General features: G+C 57.2%; 1 protein-coding gene across 9 annotated transcripts in view; it reads right to left on the bottom strand.

The window, feature by feature from the left end:
* Positions 1-26970, bottom strand: part of Hdac4 (histone deacetylase 4) — a 270631-nt gene that overhangs the window by 108968 nt on the left and 134693 nt on the right. For 7 of the 9 annotated variants that reach the window (XM_058583297.1, XM_046456906.2, XM_058583294.1 and 4 more), the window contains 2 exons: positions 15370-15614; positions 544-694 (listed from right to left, as the gene is read on the bottom strand). In XM_058583297.1, the coding sequence (XP_058439280.1) occupies positions 544-694; positions 15370-15614 (396 nt within the window). The remainder of the gene's footprint in view (positions 1-543; positions 695-15369; positions 15615-26970) is intronic. The other 2 variants (XM_058583292.1, XM_058583295.1) reach the window with 1 other exon arrangement.

Below are 26970 nucleotides of genomic sequence, written 5' to 3'. Positions count from 1 at the left end.
TACAAATCCTCTTTGATACATGCTCAATATTAAGAGTTCTAAAGGGTGACGTTTTCAAAAACTGTTAAGTTGAAAATCTGTCTGCGAGAACATGCGCCAGAGAGCCATACAGTGCATTTCCAGTGAGCTGCACAGAATTTGGGGAGCAGCGCACACCTGCCTGTCCCTGTCACGGGATGAGGCTGCAGGACGGCCACAGCACAGGTGGCAGCAGCACCGAGTAGAGTCTGGCAGACTCTGGCAGGTCACTCTGCAGCCCGGGGTGGCGGCGGCCGTGAGGAGGCCAACACCCGGCTGGCTGGAGGAGGTGCTGACAGGGTCCCAGGCGCTCCCTGGGCGGAGGCGGTTGTCCAAGGGAAAGGCCCCCCTTGAACCGCGTTCAGCAGGACCGCGCATCAGCCAGCTCACTGAGCACCCACACCCTGAGCCGCCTGCTCTCCTGGGGCTCGACCCTGCAGAGCTGCTGCCAGGGAACCCGGCCCCCACAGCCAGGGCCCAGTGGCTGCGCCCGCCCTCCCGCCCGCGCCCCGCCGTGGCACTCACTCTCCTTCCCCTTCTCCTTGTTCTTGAGCTGCTGCAGCTTCTGCTCACGGTGCTGCTTCTCCAGCTCCTGCTCCTGGCGGTGCCTCTCCAGCTTGCGCTGGTGCTCCAGGAGCTCCTGCTGGTGCTTCAGGGCCAGCATCTCCTGCTGCTGCTGTGGGCGAAGGAGACAGGCGTCAGCGCCCAGGAGCACCCAGCCTCCGAGGCAGAAGTTGAACAAGCTCCCCTTGTTCACAGGAAGTAAATGCAATGGAAATGCAAGAGGTAAAGGGAGGAGCTCCTTGTACTGCTCCTGACACACAGATGACTACGTATGGAAGGCTGTCACCTTAACAGGGGTATGACAAGCAGGTGACCAGAACAAGGGATCCCACAAGTCATCAAAAGGCAGCGGGAAATGTCGACCTCACTAGGAACCACACTCCACCTCCACTGACTTACTGGGGAGGCAGAAAAAGACCACACTGTCAGCTCTATGCTTCTGCAGCACGTGGCCTCCCAGGGGCCACCGCCACCTCCCACTGGACCCTCCACCTCGGCCTGAGGCTGGCTGCCCATCGCTGTCGCATTAGCAGCCATGTTCCTGAGGTGTTGATGGCCGTGCTCCCCTTGAGGAAGAAGAGGTAGCAGGATGGTGAGCCGGCACCTGGGCACAGTGTGGCTTGTGCAATCTGTGAGGAGACCCCCATGTCAACATGGGGATGAATCACCATCCTTGCAGCCATCAAGGGCAATGGTGATGGCACTAAGATGGGCAGGGCCCTTCAGAGCACTCTACCTCCAGAACCAAGTCTTCACGGTGACCTGAGGGGGAAATTGAGGCACAGAGAGACAAAGTGTGTGAGGGTCTTGGCCCAGCAGGTGGGTCCAGAGTGGGGCTCCAGCCTCCTGTGGAGACAGTTTAGCTCAGATGGCGGAGTAAGGGAGGGAGAAGTGGGGTGTGCAGGGAGCAGCCATTCGGCCTCTGTGTAAGTATGAGACATGCACACACGTGCGGGTGCTATGCACGCGGATACGGCTGCCCTTCTGGGTGGATGCTGCCCCTCACAGTGACCTCTGGCAGGACCCACAGGCAGGAGATGGTATCTGCAGAAATATCTCCAAAATCTTGCTGGGTGATGCCATAGAACAGGGGCCAGGCCAATCTTCGAGCACTGCACCACGCTGCACCTGCCCAGCCAGCTCCAGAGGGTCACCCTGAGCACCCTCCACCCTGAGGAGAGTGCCCAAAGGTCATTCCAGTCAGAGCTGGCCCTAGGCACTCTGCAGGCTGATCCTGTGTTCCCGGGAGGGTTCAGGTTGTGAAGAAGGCCTGGCCTGAGCCCTGCCCTGCTGAAGACTGATGGCGAGTGAGGTGGCCCCAGCAGCTCCCACGCTCCACGGGGCACTGGACAGACTGCAGTGCTGCTCAGGGGTTCTGCTGTTCGAATTCCATGTCACTTACCAGCATGTTTGGGTCTGGAAATCCAAGTCACGCCATGTCAACAACGCAAAGGAATAGGGACAGCATTGTGTCGCCTATGAGGTGAACATTTTCATCCTTCCATGCCCCAGACAAAGCCCACAGCCCAGGCACATAGGTATGGCCAGAAAAATGACTTTTCAGCAAAACCAAAGGAGTTGGCAATAATAATGAACAAGCTAAATAACCACCAACTTACACAGACCTGGTGCAGAGAGAATGTGCTGGAAGCCTGCCCCTGCCAGTCCAGCTTAAGGGAGGCCCCAGAAGACCCCTGGGCCACAACGCCTTCCACAGGCAGCTTGGGACCAAAGCCCATCCTGGTCCTCAATATTGACACTTTCACCTGGACTACCTGGGCTGTCCTGAAGACTGGCCTCTCCGTCTGTGCTGTCCACATTGCTAAGGAAGTGGCCTGAAGCCAGAGCCCCTCTTCAGTGGGACCTTTGGCCCCAGCCAGAACTGTCCAGTCACAGCTGTGGTCACACACAGCAGGATCTATGGGGCACTGTGAGCAGGCTGGCATTTGGTACTAGCGAGGCCCTGCAGTCCCTACCCAAGGGGGCCTGCCAGGGTTCTTTTGAGAGAATAAGCCAAGTCTGCTCCCTGTTAGCCGACAGTGGTTTTTGTCTGGGAGCATGCGGACAGAATAGCTGAAGTGTGGGGTAGATAGGCCCCAAGCTAGAGCCGGAGAGCTGGCAGGAAGAGGCTCCGCACACAGTGCCAACTGGGGAGACCCGCCACCTGTGAGGCGTGCCCTTACTGTGAGAATGCTGCCAAGGCCAAGGGGCTCACGCCCACCCAGCAGCAGCTCACCCAGAGGGGCCAGCCCTGCTCCATGCCACCTGAGGTCACCGGCACTGTGTGCACACTAGAGCCTTCCCTACAGAAAAAACTCACCTTCTAGACCACTCAGTTAAATGGCTTTCTGGGGACAGTGGGTCAGAAATAAGCAAGCATTGGTCCACGTCCTTCGGTGACTTCCAAGGACCACCCAGCAGCACAGGGGCAGGAGGAGCCAGGCTGTGCTGCCTGGCCACAAGCCTGGCTCTGCCTGCTCCCCAAGGTTCAGCACCTCCCTTCTCCACCTCTGCAGGCTGCTGGGGAGGGCAGGTGAGGGGTGCAGGGACACCTGCAGGCTGCGTAAGCTGCCTCTTGCCAGGAGAGATTCCCTCCTGAAAGATGTCGCCGAAGGAGGACGTCTCATGGACACTCAGTGTCACCCAAGACCAAGACAAGGCTGTCGAGTGGACACCAGAGAGACACAGCCCAGTTGGATGGGGTGCAGGAACCAAGCCCAGCAGATTTCCAGTCCCCAAACTGGGTCCTGATGGGCACGAGGTGTTGCCAGCAGTGCACAGCCGATTCTGATCAGGGTGGGCTGTTAGTGCCCTGAGTTGGCAAGCCTGGAGAGCCTGAAGGCAGCTCCGGAACGCTGCTGGCGATTCCAAGACAGTGGGACTTCCTGATCTTTTAATAGGAAATCCAAATTATAGTACTGTGACCAAACAGTAAATGAGAAGGGGGTCAAAATGTGGCCCTTCTTACAGTTTCACTCTAAGAGACACCACAGCTGCGGCCTCATGGGGATCATGCTCTTACTGACCACACACCTAGGTATGGTACTTTGTCAGAACAAACACCTGCGCAGGTGCAGACGCAGAGTCCACCTGGGCCTGTGCTGTGTGCTGGGTAAAGCCATCCACCAGGGTCGGGGATTCCACCGCACGCCTCACCACACAGAGGTACAACCCGGAGGGAGGGCTTCCCGGAGCTCTAGCGTGGCTTTTACCAGGTGGCACAGTTCTGATCATCCACCCACACCCCCCTGTGCTCACCAGCCCTGGGCTCCAGTCTGCTCAGGCCTTCAATGCAGAAGCGTGGAGGAGGCGGCTCACTGTGCCATTATGAGGTGATGAGACCCTGCCGCTGGGAGGTGGTGACGGAAACTCACAGACACCGGGCTCCCAGAACAGCAGCATCCTGGCGAAGGGCTAATGGAACAGATGCCCCAAGTCTCCGAGAACAGCACTGGGCTTGCTCTTGGTCACAGGTGGGTGGGCACTGTAGCTCAGACTCAGGAAGGATGCCCTGCGCCTTTAGGCTGTGAAGCCAAGGGCAGCAGCAGCAGCAGCAAGACTCACACTCCTCTTCCCAGAGCCACGGATCCCTGGGCCTCCTCTGCAGTCCTGATGACGACCCTCAGCCCTCGAGAGCCAGAGCTCAAACAAGAACCTCACTAAGCTGGAGTGCGCTGGGCCAAGGCGCTTCACACAGGGGGCATGCAGCACAGATCCCACAGGGCCCTCCAGCAGCCCCTGAGGGCAGGCTGCCCGCTGACCACCAGCACAAACCTGGGCCAGCCAGGCAGAGAACGTGAGTCACGGCAGGTGAGACGTGCTCACTCCACATGAGGTGAAACTGACCTGACTGTTGATTTGCATGCAGTGCCTCACTACACGCACCAACGCAGGCTAAGGAGAGGCCTGAGGAAGGACTGTCAGGAAGCAGTATTTTGCAGACTGAAATTATAATGAACAACTTAAAATAAGATGTCTACGACTTGATTTTTCTAAGAAAACAAAACAGAACAGAACCAATGAGAACACCGTCTTCTACATTAAGTCTGCCTTCAGCCAGCTATGTGTTCTGAGCCACATGTCAGCTCCCGGAGATGCAGCTTCTTTATTCCAACTTTGGAATGTAATACAGCTACTGCCTGGGGGCTAAGGGAGAGACTCAGGGGTAAAGCCATTGCCTGGTTTGCAGGAGGCCTGGGTTCCATCCCCAGCACTGCAAAGTATAACTACAAGGAAAAAAACATCCTTCTATATATTCCAGTGGAAAACTGATCACATGTTTTTTTTTTGGTGGTGGTACTAGGGATTGCACCCAGGAGTGCTCTACCACTGAGCCACACCCCCAGCCCTTTTTAATTTTTATTTTGAGACAGCATCTTCATAGGTTGCTGAGGCTGGTCTGGAACTTGCAATCTCTTGCCTGAGCTTCCTGAGTCACTGGGATCCCATGCATGAACCACTATGCCTGGCTGTCAACCAGAATTTTAAAAATGTCAACTAAACTAAAAGCCCACTGTGCTAGAAGGACGGAACTAGAGATAGGTGTCTGTCCATGGCCTCCACAGTGGTCAGAGAACATTCAGGTCCCAGAGAGCTCAGTGGACTAACCCCCACTCTGCTGAGAGCCACAGCCGAGTCATAATGAAGCATAGCATTTTTGCCAGAAGGAGTGGTTGAGAGGTGACGCCAGCAAGCCATTGAGATGATGATGGTTATGTTAAGCTGTGTATTCAATTGTATATTAGGCCCCTGCTGTCCGCCTAGGCCTGCTACTTTGGAGTTCCCATTGTGATATATTCAACAACTCCTCCTTTAAAAGCCATGGGCTACATTTTTGTATTGTATGCCCTGACTCTTTTTGGTTTTACTGTGATGCCTCCTTCCTCTAACAATTTACTTAACATTCTTTCGGTTTGTTTTTTGCTAATTTCTGACCCCATATTTCTGCTACAAGGATAACGCAACTCAAACAGATAACTCAAAACAAAACTGAAGCAAAATGAAACAAAAACGGAACAAAAAATCATATCAATTTTCCTATTTTTTTGAAATGTATATTCGTGGTCTATCTCTATCTCTTCCTTGCGGCCGAACAACTTCAACCCTTGAGCCAACCATTTTTCCCAGTTTGCCTGAGAAAGTTCTAGGGATAGGCAGCTTGAAACAAAAACAAAACAAATCAAAACAAGAACACATTGTTTTTTGAAATGGTCACCCATTCTCTCGCCTTCCCTCTGGGGCGAGCGGTTTACCTTATCACTTACCCTCAGGCGTTCCCCGTTTGGGCCACCAAATGCTGCAATCTGGCTGGGCACAAATCACGAGCCACTGAAGCAGGAACAAACTTTATTTCCGAACTCCTGCGAACGCCACACACACGTGGCCTTCTCCCGGGACACACCACACCAACTGGAAATCCCTCCTCCCGCACTTCCCCAACCAATGAGAACTCCAAAGTAGCAGGCTGAGGTGGACAGCAGGGGTCTAACATACAATTGAATACACAGCTTAACCTAACCATTATCATCTCAATGGCTTGCTGGCAGTCACCTCTCAACCACTCTGGCAAAAATGCCATGCGTCATTCCTACTCGGCTATGGCTCTCAGCACCACTCAAACTCCCATGAGTCTCAGTGATCGATTATCAGTCAAGTTCAGTTCAATGAAAGCACCATGTGCTTGACAGAGCATCACACTCAGTTATGATAAGGACTGCCCACAGTGCTGCTTGAACCCCAACACTCCTGTCTGTGTTCTTCAAAGAACTGAATGTGGAGGCCATGACCATTCGGGAAGCCGAGCTCCAGGGTCTCCGCTGGCCATGTACTCCCTGGGACAGGCACTGTGAGGTCGGTGGTGGCGACTTGGTGGCGACTTAGTGGCAACTTAGAACAAAGCAGCCTACACCGGAAAAGAACATCAATCAGATGCCAGCGGAAACGCCTGTCAATCAGCCAGATCTCCTGACTAATGCCTGTCAATCAGCAGGACCCCCTGGCCAATCCTGGAATTCAGCCAACTCCCCTGACCAGCTTCAAGGGGGCAAGGGACCCTAGAAACACCTTTTCCTGTCCCAAGCCCTTCCCTTCCTGCTGTAAGCCCCATAAAAGTCCAGTCTGTGGTCGAGCTTCCACGCGGTTTCGCCTCAGACCCTTCTCCTGTCCCCCCTGTGGGTCTGATCAAGTTCTGCCCGGGAGTGATATCTCAATAAAGCCTGTTCAGCAGCCCTTTTAAATCTGCCTCCTTGGGCCGCTGCCTGCCCCGCCTGATCTGACAGGCACCACAGACACCTCCATCTGTGGGTGGGTGTGTGGGGCAGGTCCTGCAGCCAAACATGCCAGGCTGTTCCGAGGGCCACAGCCAGCTTTAAGAGGCCAAGGACGCTTGGCAGCCGTGCTCACAGAGACCCCAATAATAACTGTGGAGTTTTGTGATTATAAACATGCTTTTCTAATTGTACATGGTAGCAACTGTGAAAAATAAGAAAACATGAAAAATCATCTATATTCTAGTTTAGTTGTACAATTAAAAGCTCAGACTTAAAATCAAACCAAACTCAACTTTGAGTGTTTTCTCACCTGCTCACATAAGCTGGCCAAAAGCAGTGCTCTGGTGCACTTAACCACTAGGCAGGCACCAGGCATGTTCTCTGCACGCCATCCCAACTTGCCAGCCACTCAGGACTGACCCCTGGACCTCTGCTCTCAGTGCCACCTCACACATCTGCACACCTCTTTCTGCCTGCTGTTCAGCATGGCATGGAGTCAAGAATGAAGGGCTCTTCCACCTCTCCCGCTTGCCTTCTCTGATTTGCTGGTAGGACGGCCCCAGACTAGTGACAGGTGAAGAGAGTACAGGAGCTGCTGCCCCAGGGATCAAAGCTACTAGGTACAGGCTGGCCAGGGCAGGGCAGGGGATACCTCCAGCCCCTGCTGTCCATGTGACCCAGTGCCTCTGACTGACACCCAAGATAAGCAAATGCATGAGGTCTTCTGTCCCCTCCTGATCCACATAATCACCATCTGGAGGAGAGGGCAGCCGGGTCCAGCCTGGGCCTGCACCAACAGCAGCCCTGTCCTGGTTCACATCCCACCTGTCCCCAAGCCTGGCAGTCCTGCACAGGTCCCAGGCTTGCTATCCCAGAGGGATCCAAGCTAATGGCTGTTCTTAGTACCGACTTCGCTGCGTCACTTTGGAAAGATAATGCCGAGGAGAAAGCAGATGTCAAGTGCGTTCTTGAAGAGTGCAGGGGATCCCTGGGCGCGGCTCATTCAGCCAGGACATGACTCCACTCCCACCCAGAAGTGGACTGTCATTTCAAGCATGGAGGCCACTGAACCTGCAGCCGTCCTGGGAGACACCACGGAGGTCCTCAGCCTCCCCTCACTTACCTTCTGAGGTGAGCTTGGGGCAGCCCAGTTACCCTGTTTGCCAGGACACAGTTTTTAACAGAACAAGGAAATAAACAAGAATCATCCCTAGGCACAGGTTGGTGCTGACCCAGGAAATATGTGCCATTTGGCCACAGTGAATTTTCATGGAGCATTTGGGACTAAAATGTTGTTCTTTTTGGAACCATTTCCACCTGCACCCTCTAGATAAATGGCTCCAGTGGAAATGGCACCTTGTGCCCGTGCTCTGGAAACACTCCCATCTGCCCGCACAGCAGCCAGCAGTGACCAGCACCCCACATTGCTTACTTGCTGTTCCCACCGAAACTGGACACTCGGGGGTCACACAGATAAGCAGGAGTGCCATTCAGCATTAGAGTTCACAACAAGGCCTGCTGCAGGGCAGATGCCTGGTGCTGAGGCTCTGGGCCAGGCAGGGCAGGGGGTGAGGGTGAGGGAAGGACAGGGGGAGCACTGCAGGGGCGTGGGGCCTGGCAGCAGGGCAGGTGGCTGTCCTGAGGGCCAGGTCCTCTGGCCTCGCCTGCTGAGCCCTCGGCTCCAAGCTTCTCCTTCCAGCTTTGCAGCTCAGCACCGTCTGTCGCACAGGTCCTGCCCTTCTCCTCCAGGCCCCTCGGCTGCCCCCACGGCCACCATGGCCTTCCTGCTGCTCATCTGCACACAGCCTCATGCAGCAGGTGGCGTGCAAGGCAAGGACACTCATGAGGTGTGACATCGGAGGCGCTCTCGTGGGCCATGAGCGCCTGGCAGCAACCAAGGAGCCAGGGTGGTGCCAGAGTGGCCACCAGTGCCCTTGGCCCTGGCAGGAGAGGCCGTAAGAGTCCCAAGTGCAAGATGGACTAGTACAACTCTTCCAACTGGGGACTGACACAGCAAGAGGTCCCAGGCGGACTGTCACTTCCCCAGGCACCAGCTATGAGGAGGGGACAGATGGGTCCCACTGCTCATCAGGTGAGGGCCTGGGGTGCCACCTGTGACAGGCAGTAGAGAGTGAGCACCAGAGGCCGCACCCAGGACTAGAGGGCGGGTCTCCCTCCCACTGTGGTCTAAGACGCACCCCAACTCGCAGCGAGGGCGTCAATTCTGAGGGAATAATGGAGAACACGACAATACCCTGCCCGGAGGATGGTCTGGTGCTAAGCAGGTGCCACTGAGATGCCCACAGTGAACTGGACAGATGTGGAGCCGTCCAGGGCAGGCACTAGGAAGATCCTGCTGTGCCACTGCCACTGAGTGTGGGCAGGAGGTGCTAGGCCTGAGCTGCTCCGTGTGGGTGCTGGGGCTGCGAGAGGGGGCCTTTTAGGGCCGGGGGGGACGGGCCTAAGGTAGGATTCCTGGCTGAGGGTTCCCAGGCCTCTGCCTGGATTAAGCCTCCATGCACTGAATGTCTACACACAACTTAGCAGGGTCGCCCCTGAAATCGTCCCTGGCTCCCCATTCCCTTTGCCCTTCCATCCCCCCTCATCCTTTGGCTCAAGAGATGCCCCACATAGATGGTGAATCCTTCCCTGGATTCCCTGAGCCCAGGACCTTGGTGATACTCTTCCTGGTGACCAGCGCAGCCAGCCTGTGGTTACCTGCCCCCTCCCCTCCCTGCAAATGCCTTCCCACCCCTGAACCCAGGAAAATAGCACTTGATTTGTTTGGTACTGGGGATTGAACCCAGGGGTACTCTACCACTGAGCCACACCTCAGTCTTTTGTATTTTGAAACAAGGTCTTGCTAAGTAGCTGGGGCTGGCCTGGAACTTGTGATGCTCCTGCTTTAACCTTCTGATCAATGGGATGACAGGCGTGTGCCACCGGGCCCACAGAGAGCTGTGGAGAGCAGCTCCTCTGTTATTCAGGGCCAGCCTTGAGTAACCGACACCTTCCAACCAACACCCTCTCTTAAACGCACTCAAGCAGTGGACAGCCCAGACGTCTGATTCCAGTAACAACACCTGACAAAGCCACTGCTCAGCTGAGCATGTCACTGCAAGTGGAAGGACAGCAGAGGAGAGCCGCTGACCAGAGCCAAAGGCAGGAGAGTGCAAGGGCCACAGGACACCGGTGTGGAGGTACCTGCTGCAGGGCCTGCCCTGCCGTGACCCACCAGTGGGGGGCGCCAGCCACAGGAACAGGGCTTTGTCTCTCCCTGTGTGCAGGAGATGCTGGTGTCCCCCAGGCCCTCCCTGGAGGCACTAGGGCAGAAATGCAAGAGAGAAACTTCCAGAGGCACAGAGCCACAGGCAGCCACAAGGAGAAAATGGGCCCTGGAAATGTGACCACTCAGAAGAGAAGGAGGACCTCACTGTGCTGGAAGGAGGTTCCAGAAGCCAGCATGTCCTCTGTCTGTCTGATGGGGACTCCCACTGTGCTTAGTACCTTGTGGACCCACGATTCCAGGAGAGGTGGTGAGTCTGACCCAGCGGCCACTCTGGCTAACTGCAGGATGAACACTGCGTAATCTGAGCCAGGCTTCCCTGTTCTCACTGCAGGGAAGACTGACTCAGTGAGAGCCGTCCAGCTTGCTGGTCACTGTCCTGCCCATGGCCAGCCCCAAGGATGAGACAGATCCCACTGTATCTTCTCCCCCCGGTGGCTCTGCCCAGCACCCGGCACGTCACGCGCCTACAGAGCTATGCAGGCCTGGGTCTTCCTCACTCGGCTGCTTGCTGTGCGAGTGCTGGGTTCACGCAGACCCAGGCTGCGCCACGCAGCTGTGTGGCCCGGACACTCCTCTCCACGCCCCCATGAAGAGGGCACAGGGCAGAGCCACATGGGGGTCCCACAGGCTAGACACCAAGCCTCGTTCTAGGTAAGGCAGCATGGCACAGTGCCTCGGGCACCCGAGCCCCCCCCCGCCCCCCCCCAGGGGCCACCAGGCCCACATGAGGAACAGCTGCTCTGACAAACCTCGACCTAAGGATGGTCTCTAGTCACAGGAGGAGACCCCGATGCTGTTGGCCAGGGAGGAGCTGGAGGCTGATGCACCCTCCTGCCCTGCTGACACAGGGATGCCCCGTAGAGGCACAGAGCTGGGCTCACACTCCTCAGGCTTCCATTTATGGTGCTGTTCACACGGGGGACATGGAGGTTGTCACAGGTAACTCCGATCCTGACATGGTTATGCAAATTGTAGTTAATACAGCTAACTCAAAAAAGGAGACAATTATTATTTGCAGATGACAGTTTACTTAAAACCATACAATAATCAAATAACTAATTAAAAACTATTAGGACCCGCAAGAAATTGTATGCATTGGTAGTAAACATGTAGATAATGAACTCTGGGGCTTGCCTATACACTGTAGTAATGAGCGGGGAGAACCAAAGAAATAGTTATATAAAGTACCCAAGAATAAAAACATAAAATCCATGAGCATTATATGAGAAAATAGAAAGGCTTTTCCTAAGAACAGAAGCACTCTCAACTCAGTTGGTGACACCATATTCCTAGAGTGGAGATCCATGTTAGAAAGTTCTTAGGAGCTGCAATCTCAACACATTTCCACCGTGACGTGGAGATGGCATGGGCAATGGTCCTGAGGTTTGCCTGGGAGGATGCAGGGGCAGTGAGTGGGGGAGAGCAGGCCTGGCGGACATAGGCCCCGTGTGGGGTTCTAGCTGACGTGTGTGGTGCTGGCCCAGGACAGCGAGGGCTGCAGACAGGCTTGATGAGCACGGGACAGCGGTGGCCGTTCTTGTGTTAAGAACGAGGAGAGGAGGAGCAGATGACTTTGCAGCAGCACTAACAATCAAGTGACCGCACACAGTGCACCCTGCACTGCTGCCCTTTAGTCCTAAGAGACCCCTGCAGGAATGACAAGAAGGCCAGCACTGCCACAGGAGACAGAAATCCGCAGCCCCACGGCGCCTCTGAGCGGCGGCAACCACACGAGCCAGGCACAGGAATGCAGAAAACGCGAAGGACCCAGCCGAGAGGGCATGAGCCCTAGTAAGACCAGCCAATGACCAAGGCCAGGTGCGTGGTCCGGGCTCTGGGAGAAGCAGCCACCACCACTGGCACAAGCACACCTGGCTGAGCCTGGCTGGGGCCTGCAGCAGCTGCTGTGCCCGGCAGCCTGGGCCTCAGCAGCTCAGGGGCCCCTCTCAGGCTTGCAAAGCCTGCCCGTTCCCGCTCTGCAGGACACCTGTGGACCCACAGCACTGTGACTCTCTGCTCCCAGCTCAGTGTTCCTTTCTGGAGCATACCCAGGCTCCTTGTCACTCCCTCCAGACTGCACACAGGTCTCTGAGGCTGTGGGACTGGCTTCGCCTCAGGCCACAGGAAGGTCAGTAAGTGGGAAAGTAGGAAATCATCACCTCCAGGAAAATCCAAGAGCTGTGTGAGAAAAGACGAGTCACTGTGCTGTGCTGGGGGCTCAGCTGTGACACATGCACACTGTCACAGTGACGCAAACACCGAGTTCCTCAGCCAAAAAGGGTAGGTGGAATACGTGAAGAGCCGAGAAATGGCAGTGGACGCCCATGCGCACAGGATAGGGTGGGGTGGGGAGGTGACCTGAGCATCACGACCTCGTGCAGACCTTATTTACGCAAATTAACAAGGTAAGTTACATCCGAAAAACTACTCCCATTCCAATTATGAAATCCTATTCAAATTCACTGATGGTTTCATGACACTAATTAGACTGTGTGTTCAAGAAACCTGTCTGACGAACTCCGCGCCCGTCGCTAGCAGCACTGAGGAATGGAACAAGCTTAAGCCATCAAAACAAAGGAGTGTTCGTGCAATGATGCGACTGCAGCTTAAAGGCTTTTATGATCTCCATTTTAATGAAAAAATAAAATAAATGATTAAAATGCAAAGAGAAATACAACTTTGAGCTTCTTTCTGTGCCGTGGGGTTTCTGGGGCCCCCAGCACCTCTCAAGAGGCCTGCACTGCAGATCGGGGGCTCTCCCAGGAGTGTGGAGGCCATGAGGAGCAGGGCCCAGCCTAAACCCCAGGTGCTGAGGGAGGCCGGGGGAGAGCCCGCTTCCAGCTCCAGAGCAGCCAGGCAAACCCCGGGCAGGAGGCGAGGGAGGTGGCACCTAGCTCGAGCAGCCTCAACCCAGGGTCTTCATCCTGTGTCCTGCTTCCTGGGACTGCCCCGATGACCCTCTCACCTGGAGGACTTGTTTTATTTCTGAGTTTCTCTTTTACTGCCTTATAAAAGCTGCCAATGCAACCGACTCAGGAAGAACACCGCGTGGAGCGTCTTCCCCACGGGCCCTGCCATCTTCCCTCCTGTGTGCTGGCAGGGGCCCCACGTCACAGGGCTGAGGACAGGAGCATTGCAGGGAAAGCCCACTTCAGCAAGCATCTGCAAGGAAGCCAGTGCCACAAGTGCCCTCACTCCCCGAGGAGCCACGACCGGGCTGACAGGGTGGCCCAGAGCTGCGAGGCAGCAGGCAGCCTATCGGTGGCAGGGCAGGGACACATTGGCCTGTGCCCTACGGGTGCCCTACCTTCCCATTTCCAGGAGACTGCAGTGGGTGTGTGGTGGCTCCAGGCCAGGATCCTTCTGCAGAGTCAGGCTGGGCTCTGTGGGGGGCTGGCCGTGTGCAGGGAGGCCTGAGGGGAGGCTGCATTTTAACCTTTTGCTTTTAGGGGTCACAGAAATGCAGCTTGACACATACAATTTTTTTTTATTTACTGGTGAGGCTGCTCCCAGTTAGTTACCAAAGGCCAGCATGTCCAGGCCACCACGAGAGCTGCAGGCCCTTCCTGGAATGACTTGCACTGACTGTGCCATCCGACTGGTACACATTACTGCCCAAGGCCGGCCGCAGAGACTCTCTCCCAGTCCCGTAGTCCAGAGCTGAGCACAACACCCATGGTCAGACTCCCAGTGGGCAGTGAGTCTGCTCTGTCCATGGCACAGAGACCAGCAGGCCCAGGCCTGCCAGACAGGAGGAGTATCACGAGAGCTCAGGGCCTGGCCTGTGGAGCCCCCAACCACCTGCCCCAGACCCAGGAGCAAGAAGCAGCAGCAGCTACTGCTGCCAAAGCCTGCTGACCACAGCAGAAGATGACCACAAGGCCCTGGGCAGCTGAGGCCCAGAAGGGAGCTTCCCCGACCCGTCTCCTAAGGCTGGGAGGGCCAAGGACAAAGCTCCCAGGACCACCTCTAAAGCACATACACCCCTGGGAGGAGCCTCGGAGCTGCCATGGGGCCCTTCTCCAGGGCAAGCCCGGCTCTGGGGTGCACTACTGGAGAGAGCAGCGATGGCAGCTTCCCAGCAACCTGCCAGGAGGCCCGCAGACAAGCCCTTGTCCAGGACCCACCCACAGTGCACAAGAGGCACTGGAATGGGAGGAACATGCACAGGGCTGAGGCACACCACTCCCCAGACCAGGATCTCCAACAAGGGCTCTTGGGTGGCCATCTGTCTCCGGGAAGGCTGCTGCATGCTGGGAGCAGCCACAGCAAGAACCTGAGGCCCCTGCCCACAGTGGCAAGAGGAGCTTGAGACACACCTTCACACTATGGTCCCCACAGCATTTGGGATGAGACTGACATGGACTGCAACTTCCTGAGGTCCTCAGTGAGGACCACCAGCTGGCTGCTCCTGGACTCCTCACCCCAGAAGCAGAGGCAATGTGTGGTTCCTGCCAAAGCCGCTCAGCAGCATGGTGGCTTTGTCACACAGCAAGGATAACTTACGCAACCTGGCTGGGCGGGCTCTGGGCTCTCTTTAACGTGGCTCCTAGAAACATTAATGTGACCTATGTAAGTTCAGCATCAACTGTGCATTCCGGCTGCCACGGTGCTCTGCGCGGCGCTCAGGCTGCCAGCACATCATGGCCACAGACATCAGGCCGGCCAGCCTCCCGGCAAGCTGACTGCACAGAGAGAAGGCACTCCCCCTTCATCAGACCCTCAAGTAGCCATGAAGAGTAAGTGCCAACGGAGGTCTTTATTAGCACTTTCCTCTTACTCTTTTCAAATTAAAACAGACTCAACTCCTTGCAGTTATGAAACACGTAGAGAACTAGGTAAGAGAGAGAGGTCTCGGACAGACGGCAAGGGGCTGGGACGGTTCCAGAGGGAACTGTGCTACCTGGTGCTTGTGGCTGGGCAATGTTCCTGGGCACAGGTGTGTTTCTAGAAGGATGTTCCACACTGTGGCCCTGAGACACCATTCATCTCAGCACCCCACATCCTACATGACACCCGGACACGCAGGCCTCATTAAAGCCCACCTGGTCCATGGGTCTTAGCACCCCACAAAGTGAGACAGAGCCTCAGGGGCAGAGGAGAGCTGGTGTCACCAGAGGGCCACCTGGTCCCTGGGTGTCAGGCCTCCTCAGGGGCAGGAGGGCAGGTGCCACCTGGCCCAAGGTCTTGGCTCCTCGGGGCAGGAGGCCAGGAGCCGCAGCTGCTCACCTTCATGTGCTCGTGCAGCTGGGCCTCGTGCTGCCGGGACAGCTGCTCGTGCTGCCGCTGGAACTCGGCAATGAGGATCTGCCGCTGGATCTGCTGCTTCTGCTTCAGCGCCAGGAGCTCCTGCTGCAGCTGCTGCTCCCGCAGCGCCGGCTCCGCCACAGGCAGGGGAAACTGGTGATCCAGGCGCAGGTCCATGGGCACTGCCGTGGGGGCCACTTGCAGAGGCAGTGCCGAGGCCACGTCCACTGCAGAGAGAGCACAGTACAGACAGCGCGTCACTGTGGTGCAGAGCTGGCCCCAGGGTGCCCTCCCTCCCTACACAACCCCGCTGGCCACAGCCATGGGGCTCCCGGGGGGCTGAAGGACTCTGTCCCGAAGCCCACCTTAGCCCCTGGGTCAACAGGCTCAGGACTCGGGGCCTCTGAGGCTCCAGCCCTCTAACTCGAAGGTCACAGAGGCCAGAAGTTCAGAGCAGGAGGTGTGCTCGTACCAGCCCTTTCCTCTGCCCCACCCACACCACAGAGGCCCTGCTCCCAGAGGACCCCATCCCAGGCCTAGTGGCCTGCCAGGTGTCGTGTCTGAAATGAATAAAGGGGAAAACACAGGAAGAGGCTCTGGTCAGCCAAAGAGCAAGCCGCGTGCCTGCGCAAGCATGGGCAAACTGCCCGCTCTCCCCTCCGCCCCTTCCTCCTCTTCCCAAGAAGCCACTGCAGAGTTGTGTGTGAGCCCCAAGAACAGCGTGTGCCACAGAAGTGGTCCAGATAGATGCTGCGGGAGCCAGTTTCCATGGCGACATGAGTGCCCTTTTGAAAACATGTTTACCCGACCACAGCCAGCGCAGGGTGCCCCTGGCTGGCAGCACAGGCACATCAGCTGGCTTCCGCACCCCACCACCCCATCACCGCTCGGAGGAGCTGCTGCGTGACTGACCAGAGGCCAGTGCGGAGTCCGTCTCAGGCCCCGAGTGGCCCATCTGACAGTGAGAAAAATGGTGCAGAACCCAGGGACGCGTCGCACACGGACCCCCTGCACAGCCCGGCACATGGCCGTGCCAGGAGCAGCAGTGAGCAGCCGGGGGCTCACCAAGTGCCAGCGTCCCCAGGTGTGGGTCCAGGATGCCAGTGGGCAGCGCTGAGCCGACCGCTGGGCCTGGGTGAGGCCTGCAGGCATCCCCTGCATGGCCCCCTACCCTGGTCACCTCTCTCCATCAGCCCAAAACATGGACCACAGGGCCAGAGGAGGGACCAGGAGCTCTCCTGGGAGGGCTCAGGCTCAGGCAGCTCAAAGGCCCAGAGAGGGTTGGCTGCTTGTCCCTCAGGTCAGCACCTCTCTCTCCTGACCTAGACTGCTGCAGCCCTGTCAGCAGGTCATAACCTGAGAGCCTACAGGACCTTCCAGCCCCAGATGCCACCGCCTCACACTGACCCTGGCCATGGCCTGGGTCCTAGCAGAAATCTACTCCACAGTCATGGACCGCCGCATCCAGGTAGGCCAGGCTGTAAGTGGCTGTTGTACCTCAGTCCCGAGGATTTCCGTGGCCACTGCCTAGGCAGCAGGTCCCTGGCCGGATGCAGGCCTCACACTGCTGGGCCCTGTGCTGGCCCTCGACCCGCCTCTGCTGAAGCACGGGTGGAAGGCTGCTGTGGAGCTGCCTGGGCACAGGAGGGAGCACTGATGCTGACCCAGGTGCTGCCCAGAGTCACCTGGTATCCTCACTAACAGTGGGCCTCCTGGGCAGAGTCCAGGATGGGGCCTAGGAGGGAGGGAGGGTGCTGTGAGGCAGGCCATGGGCTTCCTTGGTGGGCATCAGTGTCCTCCCCTCAAGGTGCAGCAGCACCCTGGCTCCTGCCCTGGCCTGCTGCCCCAGGGTCACAGAGGTCCACTAGGTGACACGCCCTGAACAGCAAGCTGCAGGTGACCAGAGGCCTCAGCACGTGCTGTGTGGCCTGTGAAGTGTGCACCTGTGTGAGCTGGGTGCCAGGCCTTGTCTCACCAGGCTTCTGGCTCAGGTGTGTCCGAGGGGTAGGACCAGCAGCAGTGCCCACTCCACTCTCACCCACGCGTGGGGATGAGGCTGCAATCCTTTCCTTCCCATCCCGAGGTCCTCTCTACCATGAGGTAGAGCGTGACGTAAAACCCGCGTACACAGTGCCGGTCACAAACACCAGTGTTCTCCCGCGCTTGCCTTAGTGAACTACCTCGGCAGGCAGGGAGAGCCAAAAAGGAGCTCAGAGGGGCAGGTGTGGCGCCCTCCTGATGCTGCCGGCCTCAACTCCTGCCCTCGAGCGTGGCATGCCAGCCATCGGGCATCCCACCAACCGCCTTCTCTGAACCCACCAATGGCTCCGAACGGGTTCTACTCACTGGGTCAATGCACTGGGCCACCAGCAGCCCTCTGCCCTCTGGGGATGGACAGATTGTTCCTGAGTCGGACACACACGCACCGACAGGCTGAGTCTGCTGCCATTCCACTTAGCACGCTGCACTCTGGTTGCAGAGGGGCCTGGCGTCCTGCCTGGCCAGCAGTGATTCTTCAGGGTTTTTTGTTTTTGTTTTTTTTTTTTTTTTTGAGGGGGTTGAACTGGGGATTGAACTCAGGGCAGGAGCCAGGGTGAACACTGATGCCCACCGCGCCCAGCTGGTTCTTCAGCTTTAATAAAAACCAACACACAGCATTAGTCCACAACCACTCTGCTTCACCTGCTGGGCACTACACCATGTCCTGCGGACCTCACTGGGCTACGTGAGGGAAGATGGCCATGTGACCCCTGCTTACAGATGTGCCAGTGAGACCCAATACCTCAAAGGTAGCAAGGCTGTCCCAGGGTGCTGGACGCCAGAAGACTTACCCACTTACCCACTGCTCTCTCTAGCACGTCGTGCCCCCTTACTTTCACGGACGGGGAGGGCACCATCAGAAAAGCCCACCAGCTAGTCTCTGTGGAGACTGACATAAAGACCACCTGTAAGGCTTCCCTCTTCCGACCTCAGAAACAAGCCAAGCCCTTGGGTCCTGGGTCGGTGCCAGGTGCATCTGGGAGAGGCAGGGCTGAGCAGGGCTGACGGAACCTCTGGGCAGGTGTCCACACAGGACTCTGTGAGGCTGCACCTCACAGAGACCGAAGGGAGCCTCAGCAAGAGTCCAGGGGCCCCACATCACAGAGGGTCTTAATGCCCAGCTCGGGAAGCACCTGCCCCTGCGAGGGCAGGAGCATCGCTGCGCCCTGGGGCCGAGGGAGGGCGGGAGGGAGAGGCACTCCAGGCGGTGGGCAGGACAGGGCTGTTCAGGGCGCCATGTCACCTGCCACACACCAGCTGGCAATGCTCCCCTACTAGGACCTTCCTCACATTCTGCAGCTGGAAGCAAACCTCTATACGGGACCACGACTCCCGTCCAAAGTCCCTCACGGGAGCAGCATTAACCTGGCCGCGATGTGGATGCCACGGAAGCCCCCTCCTCAGGGGCAGAGGCCTGGTGGGGCACCCGAGGGTCCTTCCCCACCCAGATGACGCTGGCCATGTGCCCTTCATGGCTGAGTGTGCACAGGCTGACCACTAGGAAGGGCTAGGAAAGGAAGGAGTGCTGTGAGGGCCGGGGGGGGCAGGAGGTGAGAACAGCGAGGGGAGGCTTTACTGTGGGGTTTCATTTTTTCTTTACCTTTTTTCATCCCAGGCACTCGACCTATTAATGCTCTAGTTCCTAAGGCATTGATTCAAGTGGTTTTTGAAGCTATTTTCTTGGAAACTTATAAGAGCCCCCAAATTGATTTAAATTTCATCTTGAAACGAATGCCCAAACTGGACTACACAGCGGTCAGCAGAGCCAGGGGCACACAGCCAGAGCTCGCCCTGCACAGACTGGCCGTTGTCTCTGGCCCCCACGCACATGTCTGAAGCTCCGTGCAGATGCCATCCGTTCCCAGGTCACAACTCTATCCAGGTCTTCCCATGCATGCCCAGGGCCTCACAGCTCAGGAGGAGGGTGGCCAGCACAGGCCTGTCCCATACCAGCAGCAGGTGGCTGGCATGCTCCAGACACGGAGAGCGAACCAGTGGTGGGGCACTGCCACGGCACATGCTGGTCCGACACCAGAGAGTGAGTGCAGGTCCCAGCTGAGAGCCACTGGGCTGCAGGAGGCTGCAGACAGCCCTGCTCTGCCCGGGGAGCCGGACCAGGCTGCTTCTGAAAGCCCCGAGTGGGAGCAGCATCGCCTGCAGAGGGCCCAGGGGGCTCGGAGCAGCCTCTTGGTGGCTCCTCCTTTTTCACCACATGTTGGAACAGGATGGCACTTAGCCTTGGTTCACTGTCTTGAGGTACCACCCCAAACACCAGCCTCAGCCAGTTAGAAGTGGAGCAGAGAAATCAGATGACATGCGTCAGCACCCCCGTCCCCTAGCCACCACTGCTGCCTCGTGTCCACAAACAAAGCTGCCTCGACAGATGGACACAAAAACAAGGACTCAAATCTTGCAGACAAGGAGACCCACCCACAGGCTGCTGGGCAACCCCGCCTCCCCTCCCAGTGCCAGCATCAGGAGGCCAGGTGGTGGGGCTGCAGCCAAGCTGTGCCAGGCCTTGCCGGGGAGCCAGCTGCAGAGCCGGGAACCGCAATCCCCACCCACTTGTGCGGCACTGGGGCTACGTCAAACGTGACTCGTGCTATTTCTGTATCAAAAACCCTGGAAATGCCTCGAGTTCCCCAAGGAGGCCTGCTGGTCCTCTGCCCCAGAGTGCCCTGAGCAGACAATGAGAGTTTCTCCCACAGCCTCGGCATCCACACAGAAAAGCCTGTATTCTCATGAATATTCCACGGCGACACAAAGCGCTGCCCCACGCCCGCCTCGAGGAGCGCGCAGCACCAGAGGCTCCTGACGTCGGGAGGGCACAAAGCCGGCATTCAGAGCCCCAGGAGAGACGCAGTCAGCCTGGAGGGAGCCCCTGGCACAACAGGAAGGCCTGTCAGTCTGCCTTTCCTTCCCAAAGGCACTGTCACAAAGAAGGACGCTCATTTTCCGTGACACGAGTCAGCTCCTCTTCTCCGGACACACTGCATGGCGTCACGCAGACAGTGAAAGCCGCTGTGTTCTCCAGAGAGCACTCCAGAGTCGGGGTCACAGTGAGGGGAAGCCCAGCTTTCAGCCACGTAAGCACGCTCTCCTCCTGCGGGGCGGCTGGGGCGGGGTGCTGGCCCTGCAGAACGAGCCTTAGCCCGCACGGCGAGCCCATGAGGAAGTAACCAAACATGGCTCCGGAGGACTCATCGTGGGACGGAGCTGGGGTCTGCCGCCCCCCACCCTGGGAAGGGCGCTGGCTCTCGGGGGCTTCCTCTGGCTCCTCTCCAGGTTGCCACCCCTGCACCTACAGCTCTCCAAGCACACTCTTGGTGGGGGAGGACTGCGGGCTTCTAGCAGACGTGGGGCGAGGACAGGCCACCATGCTCCCAGGGCGGGAGGGACAAGTCAGAGCCTGCCATCCGCTCTGGGATGGTGTCATGAGTGGTCCCAGGAAGCCAAGGCCACCCTGGCTCTAGCATCTGTGGAACAGACAGAATGCCCAAGGACAGGGTCTGGGAGCAAGCTGTGCCACGCCGTGGCCACCCGTGGCCACCCGTGGCACTCGGGAGCAGCCAGGCAGAAGGCCCTGGGGAGGAGTGAGTGTCCTCAGGTGGCTGAGCAGCACAGCAGGGCAGGGTGAGACTGGGACAATGGGGCCAAGGCAGGCCAGGTGCACAGGAAGGTCCAAGCAGGCTTTCCTGGCCACTGTGTCCTGGGGTGAAGTCAGCAGCAGCAAGCTGGCCCTGGTCACACTGCACTGGAGGCTGAACTGCTCCCGCCTAGCCAGTCCGCCCTGTCCCCTGCACAACCACTACCCTTGATCTGCTTCCTCCTCCCTTGGGAGCCAGACTCTCCCATCTCCTTCCAGCTGCTCCTGGACCTCGGCTTGTGCTCCCCCTCTTCAGGAACTCAGGCCCGACTGGATCTTGGGAAAGGAGATCCATGACTCCTGTCCACGTCTGAGACACGCTCAGGCTGCCCGCGGGCACCACTGTTCTGGCCTCACAGTATTCCAGCTTGAAGACCATCCTCCTCGGGAACTGCAAAGGCGAAGCTCCGTGTCTTCCTGTTCCCAGTGCTGTCACTGTAAACGGGAAGCCACCCTGCTGCGCTGACTCCCTGGGGTACTGGTCCAGGGACGCCACCCCTGCTCTGCTCTGCCTCCTGGACTTCCAACCCAGTTCAGGTCTCCCAGAGCAGCCTGCAGCTGCGTCCCGTGCAGGCTCCCTTCCCTCTGTCTCACGCTGACTCACACGTAGCTCCTCAAATGTGCATCCTCGCCTCCTAGAGTTCTGCAGGACTTGTGCTCTATTTTTTTAATTTATTTTTAGTTGTCAATGGATCTCTATTTATATGTATGTGGTGCTGAGAATCGAACCCCGTGCTTCCCACATGCCAGGCAAGTGCTCTACCACTGAGCCACAACCCCAGCCCGTCTGCTCTATTTTTAACTGACAAATTGGATGGCCACATCTGGAGGTCGATGGCTCCTGGGAGCTCATTTCTGTCATCTGCTGTTGCCCCGGCTCACATGCCCTCAGCGCCTAGTGGGGCAATAACCATGGTTCTTACAATGCTCACATGGTCCTGTCCTTGGTCAGAGGGAGCCCCTGGGTTGGCTCCTGGTCCTTCTAACACCTGCTAAGGGTCTCGGAAAGCAGACCCCAGACTCTTCTGTGACAAGATGTCCTGGAAACTCTTATACATTTCTCTCCAGGGAGAAAGAGTATTTGGAGACCAGAACCAGGGTGTTGGGTGAGCCTAGTGACTGGGCTGGAACTTAGGACATGGACATTGTACTGGAGTTTCAATGAATTTTCAGAATGAGTGAAATGAGATGCATGTGCTCAGTCTGCCATCTTGCCTTGGAACTTCCCAGGACGTGGCTTATTAAAACTATCACTCAAAAGGACTGAACAAGCATATCCAAGCTCCATTCAAATTCTAACTTATATGCAATATTATCTTCCCCAAAGGAGATCTTAACTGAATTACAATTATCCTATTTAACCTCGTGTGTGTGTGTGTGTGTGTGTGTGTACACGCGCGCGGATGACACAGAGAAGTCAGGAATACTTTTTAACCTAAAGACTTAAAATATTCTGTAGGAATGCAAAAAACAAAAGTGCTCCTATTGTAGCTTCAAACAGGTGAATTTCGTAATATGTCACCTCTCTTTGCCTCATACAAATGGATATAAGCAATACCCAAGAAACAGCTTATGTCAACAACAAACTAAAATAGAAAACACACTTGGAAAAAAAAACATAGTACAGGAAAAGGCTGCTTTGATTTTATTGTTTTGTTTCAAGTGAAATCAAAAGTAAAAAATTAATACAAACAAGATGCAGGAAGGTGTTCAAGGGAGTGTCCATGGCCAGGAGTGAGGGCACCTGCCCATGCTGATCCTGACTTTGGAGCTGGGTCTCCCGTGCAGAGTAGGGAAGCCAAAGGTGAGCACACACACCCAGGCACGGCCCCCTGCTTCTGCCTTCTGCCTCCAGAATCTAGGAGGGGCCCAGGACAGAGCACCTGTGCCAGGAAAGGCGGCCCCTCCCTCCAGCCTCCTGGCTCACCACCTGTGCCCAGAGAGGTCTTCAGCTCACACTGTTGTATGCAGCACAGGCAAGGTCCCCACAGGGGATTCAGACACACGTGTGCTGCGTTCCACAGTGGGGGACACCGTACAGGGGGCAAAGCACCTTGCCCAGGCCCCGCGGCCAAACAGCAAACCCAGAAAGGGACCTAGTATCCCCTCCTTGACAGCCAGCCAGATCAGGAGGTTCCTAAGGGAATCCAGGGCTCACAAGTCACCTCCTCTGTGGGCCCCCACTGTACTACAGGAATCTGGGCACCCCAAAGTCTGAGATATGCACCCCCCTGCTCCAGGGCTGACATTCTAAACCATCATGTGCTTCTCTGGGGGCAAACAGGGACACTTGGTGTAAACCCAGAGCTAAGCCCCCACCAGTGGCTTGCCTGGCTCCTGGTGCTCCCGGCAGCTCAGATGGAGCTTTGTTCTGGACCAAAGGCTGTGCCTGCCCTGTCCAGTACCACTGCTGGAGAGCCTGCAGGCCAATGACTCTCTTTCCTGAAGAGCTCCTCAGCTGGAGCAGCCCCCGCCCTGAGTGAATATCTGTTCAGGCTGGGACAGTCCCAAAGGCAGAGCCAGGCCTGGTCCACCACTCACCCAGACCAGGAAGGGATGAGGACAGGGAAACACTGCCACCTCCGTGGAGCACAGAGACCAACCAGACTCCTCTGCCCAGAGAAAAGGGCTGCGATTAGTCCAGGTGTGGGTCTTAGTCCAACTGCCAGTCCTACCCACGCAGCTCTGACCTCCACCCCGTCCTTCCTGGCAAGGAAAGGCGTACCTGGTACTTGTGTGTGGTGGACGGCTCTGAACCAAGGCAGCTGCCCGGAGCAGGCCAACTCCCAGGAAGACAGGCCTCTCTGTGGCTTCATGCCCTCCTACAGGCATCCCCTGGGGCCCATGCAGAATGGGGCTGCTGCCAGGAGGCCGCCCTGCAGCCAGCATGGGCAGCCAGGGTGGGCAGGACATGACTAGGTGCAAGGCCTGCAGTCTCCAGTCCATGTGATGCTTCCAGGTATAGCTAAAGAGAGCTCAGGCGCCAATCTGCATCCAGTGACAGGACCTGCAGGCAGGGCCCTGGGCTCTCCAAATATCCACAGGAAAAGACCGGCAGGCCACTGGCCAGCAGGGCATGGGCTCCGGGGCCAGGCCTGAGTTCAGAGCTAGCCAGTGCTCTCAGAGAAGGCAGCTGGCCTATGCTGCACAGGGTGGTGACAGTTGCTCCTCCTCCTGGGGTGGCACAGGTTTGTGTGAGAAGGAGCAGGTGTACTTGGAGCCCATCACAGAAGCAGGACATGCCCGGGTACAGGGCTCATCCGTCCTGGGGGCACCTAGCAAGGGAAGGCAGGAGAGAGTTGGGCTGGTGGGGCTGTGCACCCCACCCCCCGCCCAGCCTCACATTCTCCTGACACCTGTTACCTTGAAAGTGCCCCAGGAAGAGCTGCACAGCACCCCAATGATCAAGATGTCAAGAGAAGGCCTGCCCGTCAGGCTGCCCGGGATTAGTCCACGAAGGGCACTACCAGGTGCAGCTGGAGAGGCTTACTGAAGGCCCAGAGCACTGACAGGGCCAAGGAGAGACAGACTCTCGCACACCACCTGAGCAGGAGCTGCGCCCCCACCCCAGACCCAGCCGCCTCGCGGGACCCAGAGCCCACTGGGTCTGGGTAAGCACGGGGAGCGCCAAGGGGGACAGCTGGCTCTGCAGCAGCAAGGCCTTCGGCTGCCCTGAGGGAAAGCCCAACGAGCAGTAGGGACAGACTCGACCTCCCAGTGGGCAGGCAGCTCCTGGCACAGAGAACAGGACGCAGACTGACAGGGAGGGTTCTCCCCAACCCTCCTCATCAGTCACCTTCAATTCGCATAGGAGCCAGGGGTAAAGACACTGCTGACGTGCCGACTCTGGAAAGCCCCAGGCTGTCTCTAACTGGAAAACACGAGGAGAGGTCACACTTTCAGGTCATAAAATAAACGAAGGACCAGTGGAGCCGTTGCTGCCCCTACCACCTCGATCCAAGGTGCTACGTGACCTTGAAGCTCAACTCCTTGACCTGAAACAGACGTGGGTGCTGCAGAGGTAGGCTGCCTCGGTCAGCAATGCCAGGGGGCCAGCTCAAAGGAGCTCAGATCTGGGGGGGAAAGACAGACGGCAAGCACCGGTGTGGCCAGGGCCAGCCTGCCCTTTCAGATGCCCCCCAAGACAGAAAAGCTCCTTGGCATGGGGTCCCAGCCACATGCCACCTCACCTCAGGGGCACAGATAAAACCTCTAGACAGAACAGCCTGCCTCAAACAACCCTCCACCCCCACAAACCCTCAGCTTAGAGACCCTTAGACCCTTCAAAGAACTTACCAAGTCCACAGGCAGCAAAAGACTCCCACAGCCCACTGCTCCACCCTTGGCCTCAACCTCCCCTGCCTGCAAACCTCCTGTGTGCCATGCACACAGTGAAGGACCCCAGGACCAGCAGACAAGGCACCACAGGGGCACTGCCAACCTCAGGGGATGGCAGCTGGTGGGAGGCATGCACCTGTAGACACAGAAAGCACAAACAGACGGAGAAACACGAGACCAAGCAGAGAGGGTTTCGTGGTGAAGCTGCAGACCTCAGAGACACGGTTCAGCAGCCCTTGAAGGGTAAGTGGGATCTTCCTGCAGGTGCACCTCGCAGACGGAAGCCAGAAGCAGCAGACCATATGGAGACGTGATGAGAAGAGGACACCACCTCCGTCGTGAGCAGAGCCACCAAGTTCTCAAACCACCAGCAGGCTTAACCCAGGGGTGGTGCACAGAGGACGCCAGGCCAGAACCAGTGGCACTGACCAAGATGAGACACACAAAGCACTTACAACTACAACCCGCTGCACTGCACAGGACCATCCTCATCCCAGGAGTGAGTGACATCCCATAGGAGCTGCTCGGAAAGCTCCTCGTGAGTCAAAATAGGAGTGCTTTGACCGAGCAAGCATCTCTACAAAGCCACAGCAGATGCTGCTTTACTGTGAACCTCGAAGGAGCCGAGCTTCAGCTGGTGTGCCCCTGGGATGGCGGACCACCGCACCCGGGCAACACTCCTGTCTCACCTCGATGGTGGGGGGTGCTGCGAAGCTGCCAAGGCTGAAGACAGAAGTCACAAGATGCTCCAGGGCCAGGCTTTAAGAGCAACAGAGAACACCCGCAGCACTTCTGCACATGGCAAGAAGAGAGTCCCTGACACGGAGAACACACGGGCAGACTGTGGATGAGAGTCCCCAAGCATGGCTCAAGGACGTTCTACATGACCTGACTAATAACCTGACTAGATGGGCAGCGCCCACACACAGGACCAGCGGACCTGTTGAAAAGATACCAATTCCGCCCCCCTGACCTTGAGATCCAGTGGAGGTACTCATGACCTTAAAGGCCGATTCTAAACTACACTGAGGAACAAATTCAACAGGAATCAAGATGCTCCTGAAGTAGAGGGGGTCCTTTGCAGATCACCGTGGAAAGACAGAGTATTCAGTCCACACTGCCAGGAGAGGGAAACACCCGTGACATCTCCACAACTAAGGCAAAGGGAAAGTCACAACTTTCAGAGGATACTACAGGAAAATAGCCTCATGTCCTCGGAGACACAAAAACGCTTCCTACCACAAAAGATGAAACGGACACCCCTGACCCTTAAGCTGTCAGCCCTGCAAGTGTACGGCAGCAGGAGACGGCAACGCCTGAGCCCAGCGCTCAGCCGAGGCCTTGCATCTACGACACAGAAGCCAGCTGCCATCAGTGGCCACAGACCCTTCAAAGAACTTACCAAGTCCACAGGCAGCAAAAGGCGTTCATGGAGGACCCCAAGGGCAGAGGAAGACAGTCGGACATATCAAAGTTACAGACGGCATCCTCAGCCAGCCAAGAGACCCTATTCCACACCCTCTCACTCTGACAGTACCAAGTGCCCTAGAGGCAGGGAG

Source organism: Marmota monax, unplaced genomic scaffold (genome assembly GCF_021218885.2).
Source record: "Marmota monax isolate L192 unplaced genomic scaffold, Marmota_monax_Labrador192_F-V1.1 WCK01_AAM20220418_F8-fsc00230, whole genome shotgun sequence".
NCBI lineage: Eukaryota > Metazoa > Chordata > Mammalia > Rodentia > Sciuridae > Marmota > Marmota monax.
The sequence above is the reverse complement of the archived record's forward strand: the minus strand, read 5'-3'. Positions and strand labels throughout refer to the sequence as shown.